Genomic DNA, 17396 nt, shown 5'->3' with positions numbered 1-17396 from the left:
CCGGTTCATTTCTCTCCTCTCCTCGGACGCTGTACATAGCAATCGATACAGCGTGCGAGAGGAGAGAAACTGCAGCTGCACGCCTCCTCTGCCTCAACTGTGCCCCATCAGTGCCTCATTGTGCCCCATCGGTGCCTCATTGTGCCCCATCAGTGCCTCATTGTGCCCCATCAGTGCCTCATTGTGCCCCATCAGTGCCTCAGCCTTGCCCCATCCATGCATCATCCGTGCCTGATCCATGCATCATCCATGTCAGATCCGTGCCCACCCATACCACCTCAGTGCTCATCCATGCTCATCCGTGCCACACCCGTGCTCATCCATGCCTCATCCATGCTCATCCATGCCTCATCTGTGCGACATCTGTGCCTGCCCATGCTGTCTCAGTGCTCATCCATGCTACATCCATGCTCATCCATCCCACATCTGTGCCCGCCCATGCCACCTCAGTGCTCATCCATGCCACATCCATGCTCATCCACGCCACGTCAGTGCTCATCCGTGCCACATCCATGCCACCTCAGTGCTCATCCGTGCCACATCCATGCCACTTCAGTGCTCATCCGTGCCACGTCAGTGGTCATCCGTGCCACATCAATGCCACGTCAGTGCTCATCCATGCCACATCAGTGCACATCCATGCCCCATCAATTCCACATCAGTGCTCATCCGTGCCACATCCATGCCACGTCAGTGCCACATCCGTGCCACATCAATGCCACGTCAGTGCTCATCCATGCCACGTCAGTGCTCATCCGTGCCACACCCATGCCACTTCAGTGCTCAACCATGCCACGTCAGTAGTCATCCGTGCCACATCAATGCCACATCAGTGCTCATCCATGCCACGTCAGTGCTCATCAGTGCCGCATCCATGCCACATCAGTGCTCATCAGTGCCACATCTATTCCACGTCAGTGCTCATCAGTGCCACATCCATGCCACGTCAGTGCTCATCCGGGCCACATCCACGCCACATGCCACATCAGTGCCACTACAATGCTTATCAGTGCCCTACAGTGTCTGACAAAATTGTAATGGGAAATCAGGAAATGACGGTGCTCCCTGCTTGTTGGGCCTCTGTATGTGGCCAGGCTGTGGAAAAGTGTCACATATGTGGTATCGCCATACTCAGGAGGAGTAGCAGAATGTATTTTGGGTTGTCATTTTTGCTATGTACATGCTATGTGTTAGAAATGTCTTTTAAATGGACAACTTTGTGTAAAAAAAAAATGCGTTTTGGTTTTCTTTCCACATTTTTCAAAAACTTGTGGGAAAAAAAGGACATGTTCAAAAGACTCATTATGCCTCCTAGATCATGTGTTGGGGTGTTTTCTTTCCAAAATGGAGTCATTTTGTGGGTAATTCCATTGTCCTGGTGCTTCAGGACTTTCAAAAGTGTGATAGGTCATTAGGAAATTATATGTGTAATTTTTGCTTCTAGAACGCCTGACTGTGCTCCTTGGATGTTGGGCCTCTGTATGTGGTCAGGCTGTAGAAAAGTGTCACACATGTGGTATCGCCATACTCAGGAGGAGTAGCAGAATGTATTTTGGGGTGTAGTTGCAAGTATGCCCGTACAGTGTGTAAGAAATAACTTCATAATATGACCATTTTGTGAAAAATATATATATATTTTTTTTAAATCTTAATTTTGCAAAGAATTGTGGAAAAAAATTACAACTTCAAAAAACTCACCATGCCTCTTACTAAATACCTTGGAATGTCTACTTTCCAAAAAGGGGTCATTTGGGGGGTATGTGTACTGTCCTGACTTGTTAGGGTGAGGGTCTCAAGAAATGAGATAGGCCGTCAGTACTTTAGGTGTGATCAATTTCAATGATTGGCACCTTAGCTTGTAGACTCAATAACCTTCACAAAGACCAAAACATGTATACTTATTTGGGTTATTTTTACTAAAGATATGTAGAAGTATAAATTTTAGTCAAAATTTATGAAGAAAAATGACTAAATTTGCAAAATTTAAAACCAAAACAAAGAAAAATGCATTTTTTTACAAAATTTTCGGTATTTTTTCATCATTTATAGCACAAAAAATAAAAAACCCAATTATGATTAAATACCACCAAAAGAAAGCTCTGTTTGTGTGAAAAAAAGGATGAAAATTTCATATGGGGACAGTGTTGCATGACTGAGTAATTGTTATTCAAAATGTGAGAGTACTGAAAGCTAAAAATTGGTCTGGTTAGGAAGGGGGTTTAAGTGCCCAGTGGGTAAGTGGCTAAGCAGGTTTTTCAGGATCACCAGGTATCTCACACAAGTAAGCAATGCAAGGAGAACAGGATATGTAGTAAAGAGGTACAGGGCTTGTGCAAGGATTGTTGACACTCTAGGCCAGTGATGGTGAACCTTGGCACCCCAGATGTTTTGGAACTACATTTCCCATGATGCTCAACTACACTGCATGGGAAATGCAGTTCCAAAACATCTGGGTTGCCAAGGTTCTCCATCATTGCCCTAGGCGAAACCTAATTTTGCCCCCCTTCCCCCCCCCCCGCTAGGAAGAAGGGCCAAGAGGAGTGAGCTGGGCAGGGGTGGTGGTGAGGGAGGGATCAGTGGCAGTGGTGATGGGGAGGATTAGTTCAGTGGCAGCGGTGGTGGTGAGGGGGGAAAGATCAGTGGCAGCGGTGGTGGTGATGGGGGTGGGATCAGTGGCAGCGGTGATGGTGATAGGGGTGGGATCAATGGCAGCGGTGATGGTAAGGGGGGAGGGATCAGTGGCAGTGGTGGTGGGATCAGTGGCAGCGGTGGTGGTGAGGGGGGTGGAATCAGCGGCAGCGGTGGTGGTGAGGGGGGTGGGATCAGTGGCAGTGGTTGTAGTCAGGGTGTTGGGATCAGTAACAGCGGTGGTAGTGAGGGTGTTGGGATCAGTGACAACAGTGCTGGTGAGCAGGGTAGGATAAGTGGCAGCGGTGGTGGTGAGGGGGTGTGGGATAAGTGGCAGCTGTGGTGGTGAAGGGGGGTAGGATCAATGGCAGTAGTGGTGATGAGGGGGTTGGGAACAGTGGCAGAGGTGGTGGTGAGGGGTGGTTGGAGCAGTGGAAGCGTGGTAGTGAGGGGATTGGGATCAGTGGCAGCGGTGGTGGTGAGAGGGTTGGGATCAGTGATAGTGATGGCGGTGAGGGGGGTGGGATCAGTGGCTTCGGTGGTGGTGAGGGGTTGTTATCAGTGGCAGTGGTGGTGGTGAGGGGGGGTGGGATCAGTGGCAGTGGTGGTGGGGAGGGGGTTGGGATCAGTGGCAGCAGTGGTGGTGAGGGGGTTGGGATCAGTGGCAGCAGTGGTGGTGAGGGGGTTGGGATCAGTGGCAGCAGTGGTTGTGAGGGGGTTGGGATTAGTGGCAGCAGTGGTGGTGAGGGGGTGGGCTCAGTGGCAGCTGTAGTAGTAAGGGGGGATTAGTTTGTCGGTCGATTCCTTCTCAGCCTCTGTCTGTGCCTCTTCACACTTGCCTCAAAGGATGCCTCTTCTGACATGGGGTCTCCTAGCAGATCTCAGAGCTCATCCCCCTTCACTGTATTGGGGATCAGCTGGTCAGCTGACTTTCTGCTTTGGTTTCTGCCCCCCCCCCCCCTAACTTCTCCAGCTTCTCTCTCTGCAGCTACGGGGAGAGAGGATAGGTGGGGCGGTCTGCAGTGGCACTGCTCAGCCTCCCCTCTGCGTTGAACAGTGGCGGAACGGGCCCCTCTCAGTGGCAGAATGAACAAAGAAACAGACGGGCGGACGGGCCCCCTCACAGTGGCAGGTTGGGCGCTCCCGACTGATAAGCGCTCTAGGCTGGCGCCTACCTTGCCTGTAGGTAGCCCCGGCCCTGAAGAGGTACCAGTACATGTTAAAACATAGTAACACAGACATATCAGGAATAAAAATGTTGGGGTAACATACACTTTAAATCAGTCCTGAGTAAAGAGATGCTGGAGGTGGGATGATTTTCTTTACAATGTTAAAAATGATCATGTGATTATAGCAAAGGCAACACTTTCCATTTGCCATTGTTTGCCAAAAAAAGAGTACTGACATGATTTATCTCCTTAGCTACAGAGTAGAAGCAAATAAGAATCTGATATAAACATTGCAAAAACCCTTGGGAAAATAATTCTATTTGCTTTGGAGCTGTCATTTTTCTTCAAGAAAATCAAAAATGAAATTCTTAGTGGGCATGTTATGATGTTAAAGTGGAACAGCAGTAAGTAGGCATTTGAAGCAGGAAGGAGGCAAAAAGGAAATGTACACTTATCCTTCAAATAAGGGCAACTGCACAAAAGCAAATTAGTACTGTACCTGCAAAGCGAATTGTAGCAAGTCTGGAAATTACGTCACTATAGTATGTGTTTTCAAGGTGGCCATCCTAGAAATGAAAAGAAATAAATGCTGATCTGTAAAAGTTTAAAAAAAATACAACACTCTAATGCCCTGCACGTAGGATCAGAAAATCAAATGAAAAACACAATTTTCTAAGCGTTTCTACGATAATCTAATATTGATAGTACACACAATTCATGCAAAATAATCAGATGGGACAAGCAGGAAAATTTTTCTCATGCTATACCAGATTGTGCGATTTTCATTTAATCAGTACAGTTGTCGTCTGAAACACATTACATTACTTCCAAATTTTTTTTCTGTCGTACGAAAATTTTTGTTAGTAACCTCTTTTAATTTCAATATGAGACTAGCACGCATGCATGCAAAAAAAAAAACGGTCGATCATTCGTCCGATGATCTCATTGTGTGTATGGGGCTTAAGACCTCCTGCTTATGGCCGTATGAAAATATGCTGAATTTTTTCCCACCAGAACTTGGCAGAAAAAATGCCTCTAGTGTTGCATTTTTATGCATGTTTATGAGTGAAAACTCCTCTCTGAACGCAGTTTTGGGGCATTATTTTTTTTGTAGCACCCTAATAGATAGGTGCTAGTTAGGGAGGTCAAGTTTGCTCTGCCTGCTTAACAGGGGAGCAGCAGGTAAACCATAGTCTGCTCCATCTGCTTATCAGGGGATGGTGATCAGTAGTTAGAGCAAAAAAATGGTCCAGGCGCTAATCCTTTAGATAGGTTCCTGAGGGGCCATAAAGCCAAATGGCTGTGGTGATGCCAGTAGAAATAGTAGCTGTTACACCCAGGCTGCCAAATCCCTAACACGGGATGATATGCAAACTGTCAGAACTGTAAAAAAGAGGGATGGCGCACTGTGGTGTATATGTAAATAATTCTACATGGATGGAAATTACTTGCAAGCGGCTATTGGAATATATCATAAAAGTTTTAATGATAACAAACATAAAGTTAAAATAACAGCCAAACCGATCCTGGAGTCTCTGGTGTCTCTCTGGGGTGCTGTAGGAATCCCATGCTGTGGATGATAGAATGATCCAGACCCAAAGGATGGTAACGAGAGGGGGGAGATGGCGTGGAAACCTCGGGATGCAAGAGGACGTCACCGCGGCTGGAGAGGACCAATTAGGTACTGTGTGCGGCCGCTACACAGACCTAGAATCAGATCTACCGCGGTTGCCGGAACTGTCGCACAGATGACGTCACCGGAAGTGACGAACAGAGCTCCAGTGGAACGCTTGGCTGGATGTGGAAGGTGACCCGCACGCTTCTGGTTTCACGCAACTACATGTTTCGCGCGCATGCACTTTGACAAATCGTGTAGTTTCGGCAACCAGATGCGTGCAGGTCACCTTCCACATCCGGCCAATCGTTCCACTGGAGCTCCGTTCGTCACTTCCGGTGACGTCATCTGTGCGACTGCTCCGGCAACCGCGGTAGATCCGATTCTAGGTCTGTGTAGCGGCCGCACACAGTACCTAATTGGTCCTCTCCAGCCGCGGTGATGTCCTCTTGCATCCCGGGGTTTCCACGCCATCTCCCCCCTCTCGTTACCATCCTTTGGGTCTGGATCATTCTATCATCCACAGCATGGGATTCCTACAGCACCCCAGGGAGACACCGGAGACTCCAGGATTGGTTTGGCTGTTATTTTAACTTTATGTTTGTTATCATTAAAACTTTTATGATATATTTCAATACCCGCTTGCAAGTAATTTCCATCCATGTAGAATTATTTACATATACACTGCAGTGCGCCATCCTTCTTTTTTACAGTTCTGATCAGTAGTTAGGCCTGTTGCATGTGTCCATGTGTGATTCATCTGGGCTGAGGGAGTGTCCCCACTGTATCCAATAGGGGAGCCTGTTGGACAGTGGAGGAAACCCAGCCAGTGACACATAGGCTTTTATAACTATCCCAGTGGGTTGGCACAACAGTGGTGCATCCTGGGATATGTTATAAAAGCACATGTGACAGGGTGTCTTTGGGCGGAAAGCCAGGTCCCAGGAGGAGGGTGATGGCTGTCTCTCCTCCTGTCTGTATGGAAGGTGGTCACAGGCGGTCGGCCTAGTGATTCAGAAGTGTGGTGCTGAGCCAGGAGGTCCAGTGTATGCTGACAAGTGGAGCTGAAGGCTGAGCAATCTTGGGAAAAACAGGATCCGTGAGTACCAGGAAGCTTGCCAGGGGTCTGCCCAGGAATGGGACCACTCTAGTGGAGAGTCAATGGACAGGGGCTAGCACGCACAGCAAGTGAGAAAGGGGGTGCCAAGTTAGGACCCTGGAGAGAAACTAAATCAGGATCATATTCTTTATCTTCACTTCAGTGGCAAGGTGAAGCAGCGGCCTTGCTGCACACACTACAGCTAGTTGTCCTCAAGATTTGTGCATAGTTTATAGTTGGAGTATCCCACTCATCTCTTCTCCTATCCCAGTTCCAAATAAAACACAAAAACCAAATCCCCTGGACTGTTCATTGTCTAAGCCAAGCGTTTAAAGTGATACGTTTCCACAGACTGTTGCTACGGGTAACCCAGGGGAATCAAGAATGTGCAATTCTCAGCAGTCCTCTAGGGGGCAGTGCTACATTTTAATACCCCTCAAAGCTGCTCTAAAAAATGCCTTTAAGGGGGGGGGCATGGCTGGACATGGCGGCATGAAGATGCAGGGTTCCTGAGCTCAGAGGCTGCCGCTGCTATCCGTGGCTCTGTGGCATCATTACCCCACAAAACTCGAATGCCCAAGCATGGCACTCTATGTAGGGTGACCTGAGGATCAAAATCTGCCACTATTCAGCGCTTCCTGATGCCCGTTGCTCCCCGTATGAGATCGTCATCCCGGGGGAACATGGCGCCTACAGACTCCACGAGGGACAGCTCTGCTCCTACTTCCTCCAATGCCGACTGCACGGTAAGACTACTGCTTGTTTCTGAGTCTCAGCTGCCCTCTTCACTTCCTCCTTCCACCTTCTCTGAGATCCCTGCGGTGTTCAGGGAGGATCGTTCTCCCAGCCCTGCACCAGAAAGCCAGCATTCACTTGCTCCTGCAGCTGCCTCCATCTCACAAAAGCTATGGTCTGAAAAAATCTCTCTGTGGTGACATACACAAAGTGAAACAATCTGTATTTGTCCTGGAATCTAAGGTTGCCACCTTGTCCTCAGAGCAGGGATCTGTCCTGCAACACATTGCATCCTTAGAAGAAACACGCTCCCGCTGCCAACATAAATTCTCCCGTATTAGCCTCCAACGCGACAACCTCAAAAACCGCCACAGGAGAAACAATATCAAACTCCGCGGTATCCCTGAAGCGATAGGGACTGCTGATTTAGGAGCCACCGTCATGGAGATTTTCAATTATTTAATGGGTAAGCCTGCCTAATCCCCTATTGAGCTGGACAGAGTCCACAGGGTTAACAAGGGGAACGCTCTCAACCCAGGGATGTTCTTTGCCATGTGCATTTTTATAACCTCAAAGAAGAGATCATGCGCAGGGCCTGGAATAGAGGTCCTATCCAGTTCAATGGGGCTACTGTGCACGTTCTCCCCGACTTGTCCCAACGGACCCTCTTTATGCGACGCCAAATACGGCCCCTGCTGGAGAAGGTCCGTGAGTGTGGTGGATCGTATGTTTGGGGCTACCCTTTCAGCTTTTTCATTCATCTAAATGGTGACAGTTTTTCTCTCCGTGACCCAGAACAGTTACCAGACTTGTTCGCCTTTCTGGATGTGCCACCTTTGTATATCCCGGACTGGTTGATGGTCGACTTACCACCTACTCCCAGACCTCTACCCCAAAGGAGACGCCATCCTCTAGAAACAGACCTCAACCGTCTTCCAACGGTCCCCTCTCCAGTGAGTTTGGATAACAGGACCTGAGATTGTTTTGGCATACGCCTTAGGGTACCAAGATACCTTCACCTGGCTGTTTCAGCTTACTGAAGGGTATGGTTCTCCTCCTTGCCTTGATCATATATCTATATGGAGTTGTCTACTGTTATCCCTACTTGTCTCTCTCCCCCCCCCACCCCATTTTTTCCCCTTTAAATTGTTGTCTCCCCTTGTCCAGTTTCCCCTCTATCCCCCTCCCTATCCCTGGCCCTTGACAGTCCAGTTGCATATTGATCTTGAATGTAATTCTCACATAGGGGCAATGTGGTTCATGTGGAAGACCTGGACATAACCCACTTCCTCTTCCCACCATTTTACGACCCCTCAGTGGTAGCCACCTTCTTGCCCCCTACACCCTGGATTTCATTTTATTTGAAATAGTTTTCCGCCTGGAAAATTTTATTCCTGCCTGCTGTTAGATACCCTGGATTGCCACCTGTGACTTTCCTACACATGTAGCTTTCCTGAATGGGTCTTTCACATGGCTCCCCCCTTTTTTAGCCCTTTGTTTTAGCACTTTATTATAATGGGTTGTTGTTAGTCACCTTCTATACTGACTTTAAAGTGTTTTGCGTGTTTATGTCTACAACCAATACACAGTTCTATCGGTATTATTTGAATATTCACATTATGTTACCATGCGACACCTGCTGCTCACCCGTACATGTGCTAGCTTACTTCCCCCGACCTTAGATGACAAGGATTCTGTCTAGCTCCCTAATACTGACCTAGATAGATCTCTGTAGGCTATATTTATCCTTCTCTTGATTAAGTGCTACGTTGGGAGTTCTCTCCCCCTCTTTTTTACCTCTCTTTACCTCTATACCTCTAAAGCAAGGGATATCTGTTTCTATACCACTCCCTCTCATTCTTCTTTTTTCACCTCCCTCCCCCCTTTTTTTTTCTTTACAGGACCCAGGCACTGTGACATACTGCTTCCGGGATAATCTCACAATGACGTCTCTTCACATGTGTCCCTTCAATGCCAGAGGTCTCAATGAACCCTCCAAGAGATTGCAAGTCCTCTATGGATTTCATAAATCCAGATAGGAATACTCATTCTCCAGGAGACTAATTTCCATACTGACCACATACCTGTACTATGCAACAAATACAGCCAGGTCCATAAGTATTGGGACATCTACACAATTCTAATCTTTTTGGCTCTATACACCACCACAATGGATTTGAAATGAAACAAACAAGATGTGCTTTAACTGCAAACTTTCAGCTTTAATTTGAGGGTATTTACTTCCAAATCAGGTGAACGGTGTAGGAATTACAACAGTTTGTATATGTGCCTCCCACTTTTTAAGGGACCAAAAGTAATGGGACAGATTACCAATCATAAATCAAACTTTCACTTTTTAATACTTGGTTGTAAATCTTTTGCGGTCAATTACAGCCTGAAGTCTGGAACGCATAGACATCACCAGACGCTGGGTTTCATCCCTGGTGATGCTCTGCCAGGTCTCTACTGCAACTGTTTTCAGTTCCTGCTTGTTCTTGGGGCATTTTCCCTTCAGTTTTGTCTACAGCAAGTGAAATGCATGCTCAATCGGATTCAGGTCAGGTGATTGACTTGGCATTGCATAACATTTCACTTCTTTCCCTTAAAAAACTCTTTGGTTGCTTATCAGTATGCTTTGGGTCATTGTCCATCTGCACTGTGAAGCTCCATCCAATGAGTTCTGAAGCATTTGGCTGAATATGAGCAGATAATATTGCCCGAAACACTTCAGAATTCATCCTGCTGTTTTTGTCAGCAGTCACATCATCAATAAATATAAGAGAACCAGTTCCATTGGCAGCCATACATGCCCACGTCATGACACTACCACCACCATGCTTCAGTGATGAGCTGGTATGCTTTGGATCATGAGCAGTTCCTTTCCTTCTCCATACTCTTCTCTTCCCATCAATCTGGTACAAGTTTATCTTGGTCTCATCTGTCCATAGGATGTTGTTCCAGAACTGTGAAGGCTTTTTTAGATGTTGTTTGGCAAACTCTAATCTTGCCTTCCTGTTTTTGAGGCTCACCAATGGTTTACATCTTGTGGTGAACCCTCTGTATTCACTCTGGGGAAGTCTTCTCTTGATTGTTGACTTTGACCTACCTCATGGAGAGTGTTCTCAATCTGGCCAACTGTTGTGAAGGGTGTTTTCTTCACCAGAGAAAGAATTCTTCGGTCAACCACCACAGTTGTTTTCCATGGTCTTCCGGGTTTTTGGTGCTGCTGAGCTCACCGGTGCGTTCTTTCTTTTTAAGGTTGTTCAAAACAGTTGATTTGGCCACACCTAATGTTTTTGCTATCTCTCTGATGAGTTTGTTTTGTTTTTTCAGCCTAATGATGGCTTGCTTCACTGATAGTGACAGCTCTTTGGATCTCATTTTGAGAGTTGACAGCAGTTCCTTTCCTTCTCCATACTCTTCTCTTCCCATCAATCTGGTACAAGTTTATCTTGGTCTCATCTGTCCATAGGATGTTGTTCCAGAACTGTGAAGGCTTTTTTAGATGTTGTTTGGCAAACTCTAATCTTGCCTTCCTGTTTTTGAGGCTCACCAATGGTTTACATCTTGTGGTGAACCCTCTGTATTCACTCTGGGGAAGTCTTCTCTTGATTGTTGACTTTGACCTACCTCATGGAGAGTGTTCTCAATCTGGCCAACTGTTGTGAATGGTGTTTTCTTCACCAGAGAAAGAATTCTTCGGTCAACCACCACAGTTGTTTTCCATGGTCTTCCGGGTTTTTGGTGCTGCTGAGCTCACCGGTGCGTTCTTTCTTTTTAAGGTTGTTCCAAACAGTTGATTTGGCCACACCTAATGTTTTTGCTATCTCTCTGATGAGTTTGTTTTGTTTTTTCAGCCTAATGATGGCTTGCTTCACTGATAGTGACAGCTCTTTGGATCTCATTTTGAGAGTTGACAGCAACAGATTTCAAATGCAAATAGCACACTTGAAATTAACTCTGGACCTTTTATCTGGTGCTTGTAAATGGGATAATGAGGGAATAACACACACCTGGCCATAGAACAGCTGAGCAGCCAATTGTCCCATTACTTTTGGTCCCTTAAAAAGTGTGAGGCACATATACAAACTTTTGTAATTCCTACAACTTTCACCAGATTTGGATGTAAATACCCTCAAATTAAAGCTGAAAGTCTGCAGTTAAAGCACATATTGTTTGTTTCATTTGAAATCCATTGTGGTGGTGTATGGAGCCAAAAAGATTAGAATTGTGTTGAAGTCCCAATATTTATGCACCTGACTTTATTTCCCTACTTGGCATCACAGTACGTTTGCCCAGTCTAAATCAAGAGGTTACATCCACTGTTAAGCAAGAGTGGATGTGGAAGTTAAATGACTCCCTACTCCAAGATACCTTATGCTCTACTGAGATTACCGAGCCCATTTTATCTTTGACCATCCACAAGATGAAACCCCCTTACCCACCCAATAGGAAGCCCTAAAATGTGTTATTAGAGGGGTCTTTATCAAACATGGTACCAGACTTAAAAGATCTCGCTCATTTCAAATACAGGAGTTGTTGAAACAGTTTGCCCTTTTAGAATCTTCTCATAAGTGTTCTGGGTCCCCAGAATGGACTTGTCCGATGCTGGACATCAGTTGCTACAACTCCTCCATTTGAAAACCCTGTCCATTAAGAATTGTTCTCACAAACTATTCTATACAGAGAGGGACAAGCCTGGCAGACTGCTAGCGAGGACCCTTCACGCTAAGCATGGATCTACCTCCAGTGCAAAACTGAAAGGCCCAGGTGGCCGACACACTCATCACCCTAAAGAGATAGCCGGTCTTTTTCAAACCTTCTATGAACGCTTGTACAACTTGCCCACTACTCCCCCCGATGTCTCTCGAGATACTTTCCTATCCAAAATCTCAGAATACGTCTCTAACACGGTTCTTCCTACCCTCTCTCCATCTGTAGTGGCCGACCTAGATCAGCCTTTTTCTGAGGAGGAATTGTTAGGGGTCACTTCCGCACTCAAACCCAAAAAGCCCAGGTCCAGATGGATTTACGACCCGGTTCTATACATTTTTTCAGGGTCCCCTTTCTTCTTTCCTCACTAAGACCTACAACTCTATCTCTGGTGATTTGTCTTTTTCTCCCCAAGCCTTGGAAGCTCACATCACAGTATTTGTGCATGAACATAATATTTAAATCACAATACATAATACCTTTTTAAAAATTAATGTGCAATCAGTGCAAAAAAATGTGCATGAACAATAAGTCCTTTAAAGTGCTGGTTATCTTATTCGTCCAGTGCCAGTATGTTCCAACAAGTGCCGTTGTGCTCCCCTCACTGACTAGTGATGGGTTAAGCGCCTGTGTTTCAAAAATAATCCTCCAGTGGGAAAAATATTTTTTTTCTTTCTTTTATGACTCTGGCAGGTAGGTCAAAGAACCTCATATGAGTGTAGGGAGATAGAATCCAGAGAAATACCTAGTGTAATTTTGTTTCTATTGTTAAAAAAAAACATATAAAAACATATAAAAGCCAATTGCGCACTTACAAAATTCTCCTCTTGCATCCAGAACGGCGTCACTACATGCTCACATGCAAGAGGAGAGTTTTGTAAGTGCGCAATTGTTTTTTTAATAATAAAAACTGAATTACACTATGGATTTCTCCTGATTTTATCTCCCTACACTCATATGAGGTTCTTTGACCTACCTGCCGGAGTCACAAAAGGAAGAAAAAATATTTTTTGCCACTGGAGGATTATTTTCTAAACACAGACGTTTAACTCATCACTAGTCGATGAGTAAGGGCACATAAGAGCACAATGATACTTGTTGGAGCATACTGGCACTGGAAGAATAAGATAACCAGTACTTTAAAGGACCTGATCGTTCATGCACATTTTTTGCACTGATTGCACTTTAATTTTTTAAAAAGCATTAAGTATTGTGATTTAAATATTATGTTTCTGCACAAATAATGAATAGAGATACATATGAAGCACTTTATGGTTAGACAGCACTGGGTACAAACATAAACATACCTTAGAGGAATATACACCTTACAACCCAGCAGCAATCTTGTAAACGCATTGCACACACTACATAGCGTTGGGATCATAATATTTTAACATTATGGGGTATTTTTTGTAGAATTTTGAGGAAAATAATGAATTTAATACATTTTGAAATAAGGCTGTACCATAACAAAATGTGGAAAAATTAAAGCGCTGTGAATACTTTCCGGATACACTGTATATTAATATACTAAGTTTCTAACCTGGGGTACCACATTCTTGGGAAGACAAAGCCAAACCCCAAGATATGGTTTTAAACTCTTCCCAATATTTTGCTAGCTATTTATGTGTAATGATACTGGTAACTATTTCTAAAGCATAAATCAAGTTCATGATTTTGGACCCAACCACTAAATGTGTCTACTAGATTTACATCTTGTAAACATACAAAATTACATTTGCCACATTCCCTAACTTTTACAGCAAACATTCCTAAAATAAGTAATGATATTTTTTAAGTACTTATAGATTATAAATTATTTTCTTTTGTATATGTTCTCAACACTTTTTTGCGGTTTAGTTTATTGAAAGAGTGTAGTAACATGGGTTATACATTCTTTTATGTATGTTTGTCTGCACCTTTTAATTGCCTACAAATATTTTTTAGCCAGGTCAAAGTTTTTAAATAATTAAAAATGTACCACTCTTTGAGAAACATAAACATATAACTTTTGGACAGAACTTGCCCGTAAAGACCAATTAGGTTTCATAGTTCACTCTCTCAAAATCTAAGAATCGGATTGGCCACTATGGGTAGGTTTTTAATTCAGGTAAAGAAGGTTCTTTCCCCAAGTTTTTATATAACTTACCTCATAAAGAAATGCAAGCACAGCAAGGCCTTCAGGCTTATCCACAGCCTCATCAAAGCTACTGTATAACTCTGAGTTATAGTGCACAATGTGCAGCTGCAATGACAATTGAGGCGACATTAGTTTTAATCGATTAGCATGAAATGCATAACACACAAAAAGAATGATATGTAGCGCTCACCTCTGCCATGTACCTCATTCCATCAATAGTATGCTCCGAGCCGCTAGTTTCCAGGTCAAGACCACCCCAGTGCAGGTGCATCTGTACTGCAGTGTACACATGGGGGAGCCCTTTCCTTATTTTCATTGAGGACGGTAGTTGTATCTGCACTGAAACGAAGAACACATCTTTATCACGTACAGTCTTTGATGTTAAAGCTGAAATCCAGAAATTATCTTTATTGCATACTTACGTTGGTCCAGCTTGACACAATGAAAACATGAATATCTCACATTTGATGGGCTGTTGGGGAAGCTGACAATCACTGTAGAGGTCTGTGCTACCCATGTGATACCAGTATTCTTCGGGGTCCTGTACAAGCAACTTCCACTATGCACACTGACCACAGGAAGTCACCAGCTCGGCACTGCTGCCATTCATTGAACGCTTTGTACGTTTTTTCCATGAATACAAGGCATTCTCTGATTGGACAAAATTACATTCGTAATATTACTGCCCCTCCTCTTCATATCATGCAATTAGAGAATGCCTTCTGTGCATTGAAAAAGATACAATGCATTCTGTGAATGGTGGCAGTGCTGAGCAAGCGACCACATGTGGTCACAGTGCAGAGGGAAAGCCACTTACACAGAATCCCATCAGGGTGGGAAACATCATAGCATTCATTGTAGTAGTGCTGACTACTAAAGTGATTTTCAACTTCCCCAGCAGCTCAACAGGTATGAGATATGCACACTTACATTGTGCCAAGCTGGACCAATGTAGTTATGCAATAAAGAACCCTCCCCTCTGTTCTTGCTACTTTCCCATTTTGGGCTGGAGGTCAGAGTGTTGTTATGACTTTTGGGACAACGACTAGCATTTTCCACTTTTCTTTCTTTTATTTTTAGTGACTCTTTGTGATGGTGCCTGGGTGGACACACTCAGTCTAATAGCATACATAAGTGCACTATTCTTATGTCCGATTGCTTACTCTGGTTTTTTTTCTTTGTTACTTTTTTAACCACTTGCTAACCGTATACTGTACATATTTGGTGGCAAAGCGGCTCCCCTGTGCAGGATCACGTACCTGTACATGATCCTGCACTCCTGGGTCTGGGACGCGCCCCGACGGCGACCCGCTACAGCTGTGGTTGGACATCGCATCCATCGGGACTTGCCAGTCATTTGGGAGACAGGCAGAACATCGATTTGCCTATATAAACAGGGAAGATCACCATTCATTGACAAGGGTAGGCTGTGATCCTATGTTTCTGCAAAGAGGGAACATGGATCTCTGCCTTCTCACAGTACAAGAACCCCCAACACATTTAGAAAGCACTCCCTAGGAACGCAGTTAACCCTTTGATCGCCCCTGATGGTAACCCCTTCCCTGCCAGTGTCATTAGTAAAGTGGTCCCCAAAAAGTGTCAGATTTGTCCACCAAAATGTCACCGTCCCGCTATAAGTCGCTGATCACTGCCATTACTACTAAAAAAATAAAATTAAAAAATAAAAATTCCATATATCTATTCCAAAGTTTGTAGGCACTATAACTTTTGTGCAAACCAATCAATATACGCCTATTGGGATTTTTTTTACCAAAAACATGTAGCAGAATACATATTGGCCTGAATTCATTCCTGTTTGATTTCTCTGATTGTGCATATATATGGATGCACCTATTTGTTGCTTCGGTATGTATGGGATTTACAGGCTTTGATACTCCAGTGCTCTGACAATACCCTTTGCATACGCTGTTTGTTGGGCGGTACTTCGCCTCTGTATTGGCTTGACAACTGTAATTTGCATGTGCATTTTTATGTGCAAGTTTTAAAATAAAGTATGCAATAAAGTTAATTCCTGGAGTTAAACTTTAAATAGATATTTGGAGCCACCCTTAAGAAATCTCTTCATTACCTCCTTCCTTTTCTCTTGGCAGGTGTGTCTCAAGGGTAAGGCTACATAAGAAATCCTTTTAGACCCCATTAAACTTACTCCTTTGTCAAAAACATTTATTTAATGCATAAAGAGGTAAGCGCACTCTCTTAAGTCTCAAAGAGCAGGAGAAACAATACTGCCTTTAGCTGTCAAAGGTGCATGTAAAAGTGGAAGATGTAGGTTATATGGTATAAAGAAGGGGCCCGATCCGAATGCTTAAACAGCCCAATATCAAGAGAGCACCAACCCGGTGGTCAAAAAGCAAAAAAGTACATAAAAAGTTGGCATTTGATGGTGGTCCCTGGATATATATACTCACATCAAATATTCACATAAATATATTTGATGTGAGCATATATATCCAGAGACCACTATCAAACACCCACCTTTTATATACTTTTTTGCTGCATATCAAAGTGCCTACAGAAATAGAGAAAATTTGTAAATGCTTATACCAAGGAAGATGCCTGCTGCGGTTGGGCAACTTCCTTGATCTAGGCATTTACAAATTTTCTCTATTTCTGTAGGCATTTTTTTTGCCGTAGGCAATTTGTAAATGTCTAGACCAAGGAAGATCCCCATTTCCACACCATGGGATCTTGCTTTGCCCAGTGTGCTCTGGGGTCTATATGAAAGGTGCTTAGAAACAGTTTTGTGATCTGCTTACTTGGTCCCTGAAGAAGCTATTACAAGAGCCTTATCGCTCAGTGAAACGCGTAGGATTCACCAAGTCACACTGTTCCTACTTATGAACATGATGTTATTATTCTGGATGCAATATTTACCCTTTTTATGCTTGCACACTATGCTTTTAATGTGTATCATTGATGGATTCAATAAAGTTATTTTTTTATACACAATATGCTGTATGTTTACCACTGACTACCCCCAGCCTTTAAAATCCCACTTTTACAAGGTGGTAGGTTAGTCTACTTCCCTGTCCCTTTTGGACTGGAATACTGTTGACAGCCACCCCTGCTGTTTTTTTTCTTATTCTATGGTTTCAGGGATGTAGCTGTGGTCGGCTGTCATTAGAGCCAATATCATTTAACTATTCCTAACTCTCGTCATTGGTAGGGAAAGTATGTAAGCAGACCTGTCTTCATGAATACTGACCACCCCAAATGCAAATCATGTAGCGTCACCATTAGGTTTGCTGTCTGTACCCATTACCACCCCTGACAGCT

General features: G+C 44.2%; 1 protein-coding gene across 1 annotated transcript in view; it reads right to left on the bottom strand.

Moving 5' to 3' along the window:
- The window catches only part of CA6 (carbonic anhydrase 6), a 37891-nt gene that overhangs the window by 7010 nt on the left and 13485 nt on the right, over positions 1 to 17396 (bottom strand). Inside the window, exons 3-5 of the mRNA XM_082273142.1 lie at positions 14290 to 14438; positions 14109 to 14204; positions 4297 to 4363 (exon numbers count right to left, since the gene is read on the bottom strand). Coding sequence (XP_082129268.1) covers positions 4297 to 4363; positions 14109 to 14204; positions 14290 to 14438 — 312 coding nt within the window. The remainder of the gene's footprint in view (positions 1 to 4296; positions 4364 to 14108; positions 14205 to 14289; positions 14439 to 17396) is intronic.

The sequence above is a fragment of the Pelophylax lessonae genome (genome assembly GCF_965119305.1).
Source record: "Pelophylax lessonae genome assembly, chromosome: 12".
NCBI lineage: Eukaryota > Metazoa > Chordata > Amphibia > Anura > Ranidae > Pelophylax > Pelophylax lessonae.
Note: the sequence above shows the minus strand (reverse complement) of the source record. Positions and strands in the feature narration are given on the sequence as shown.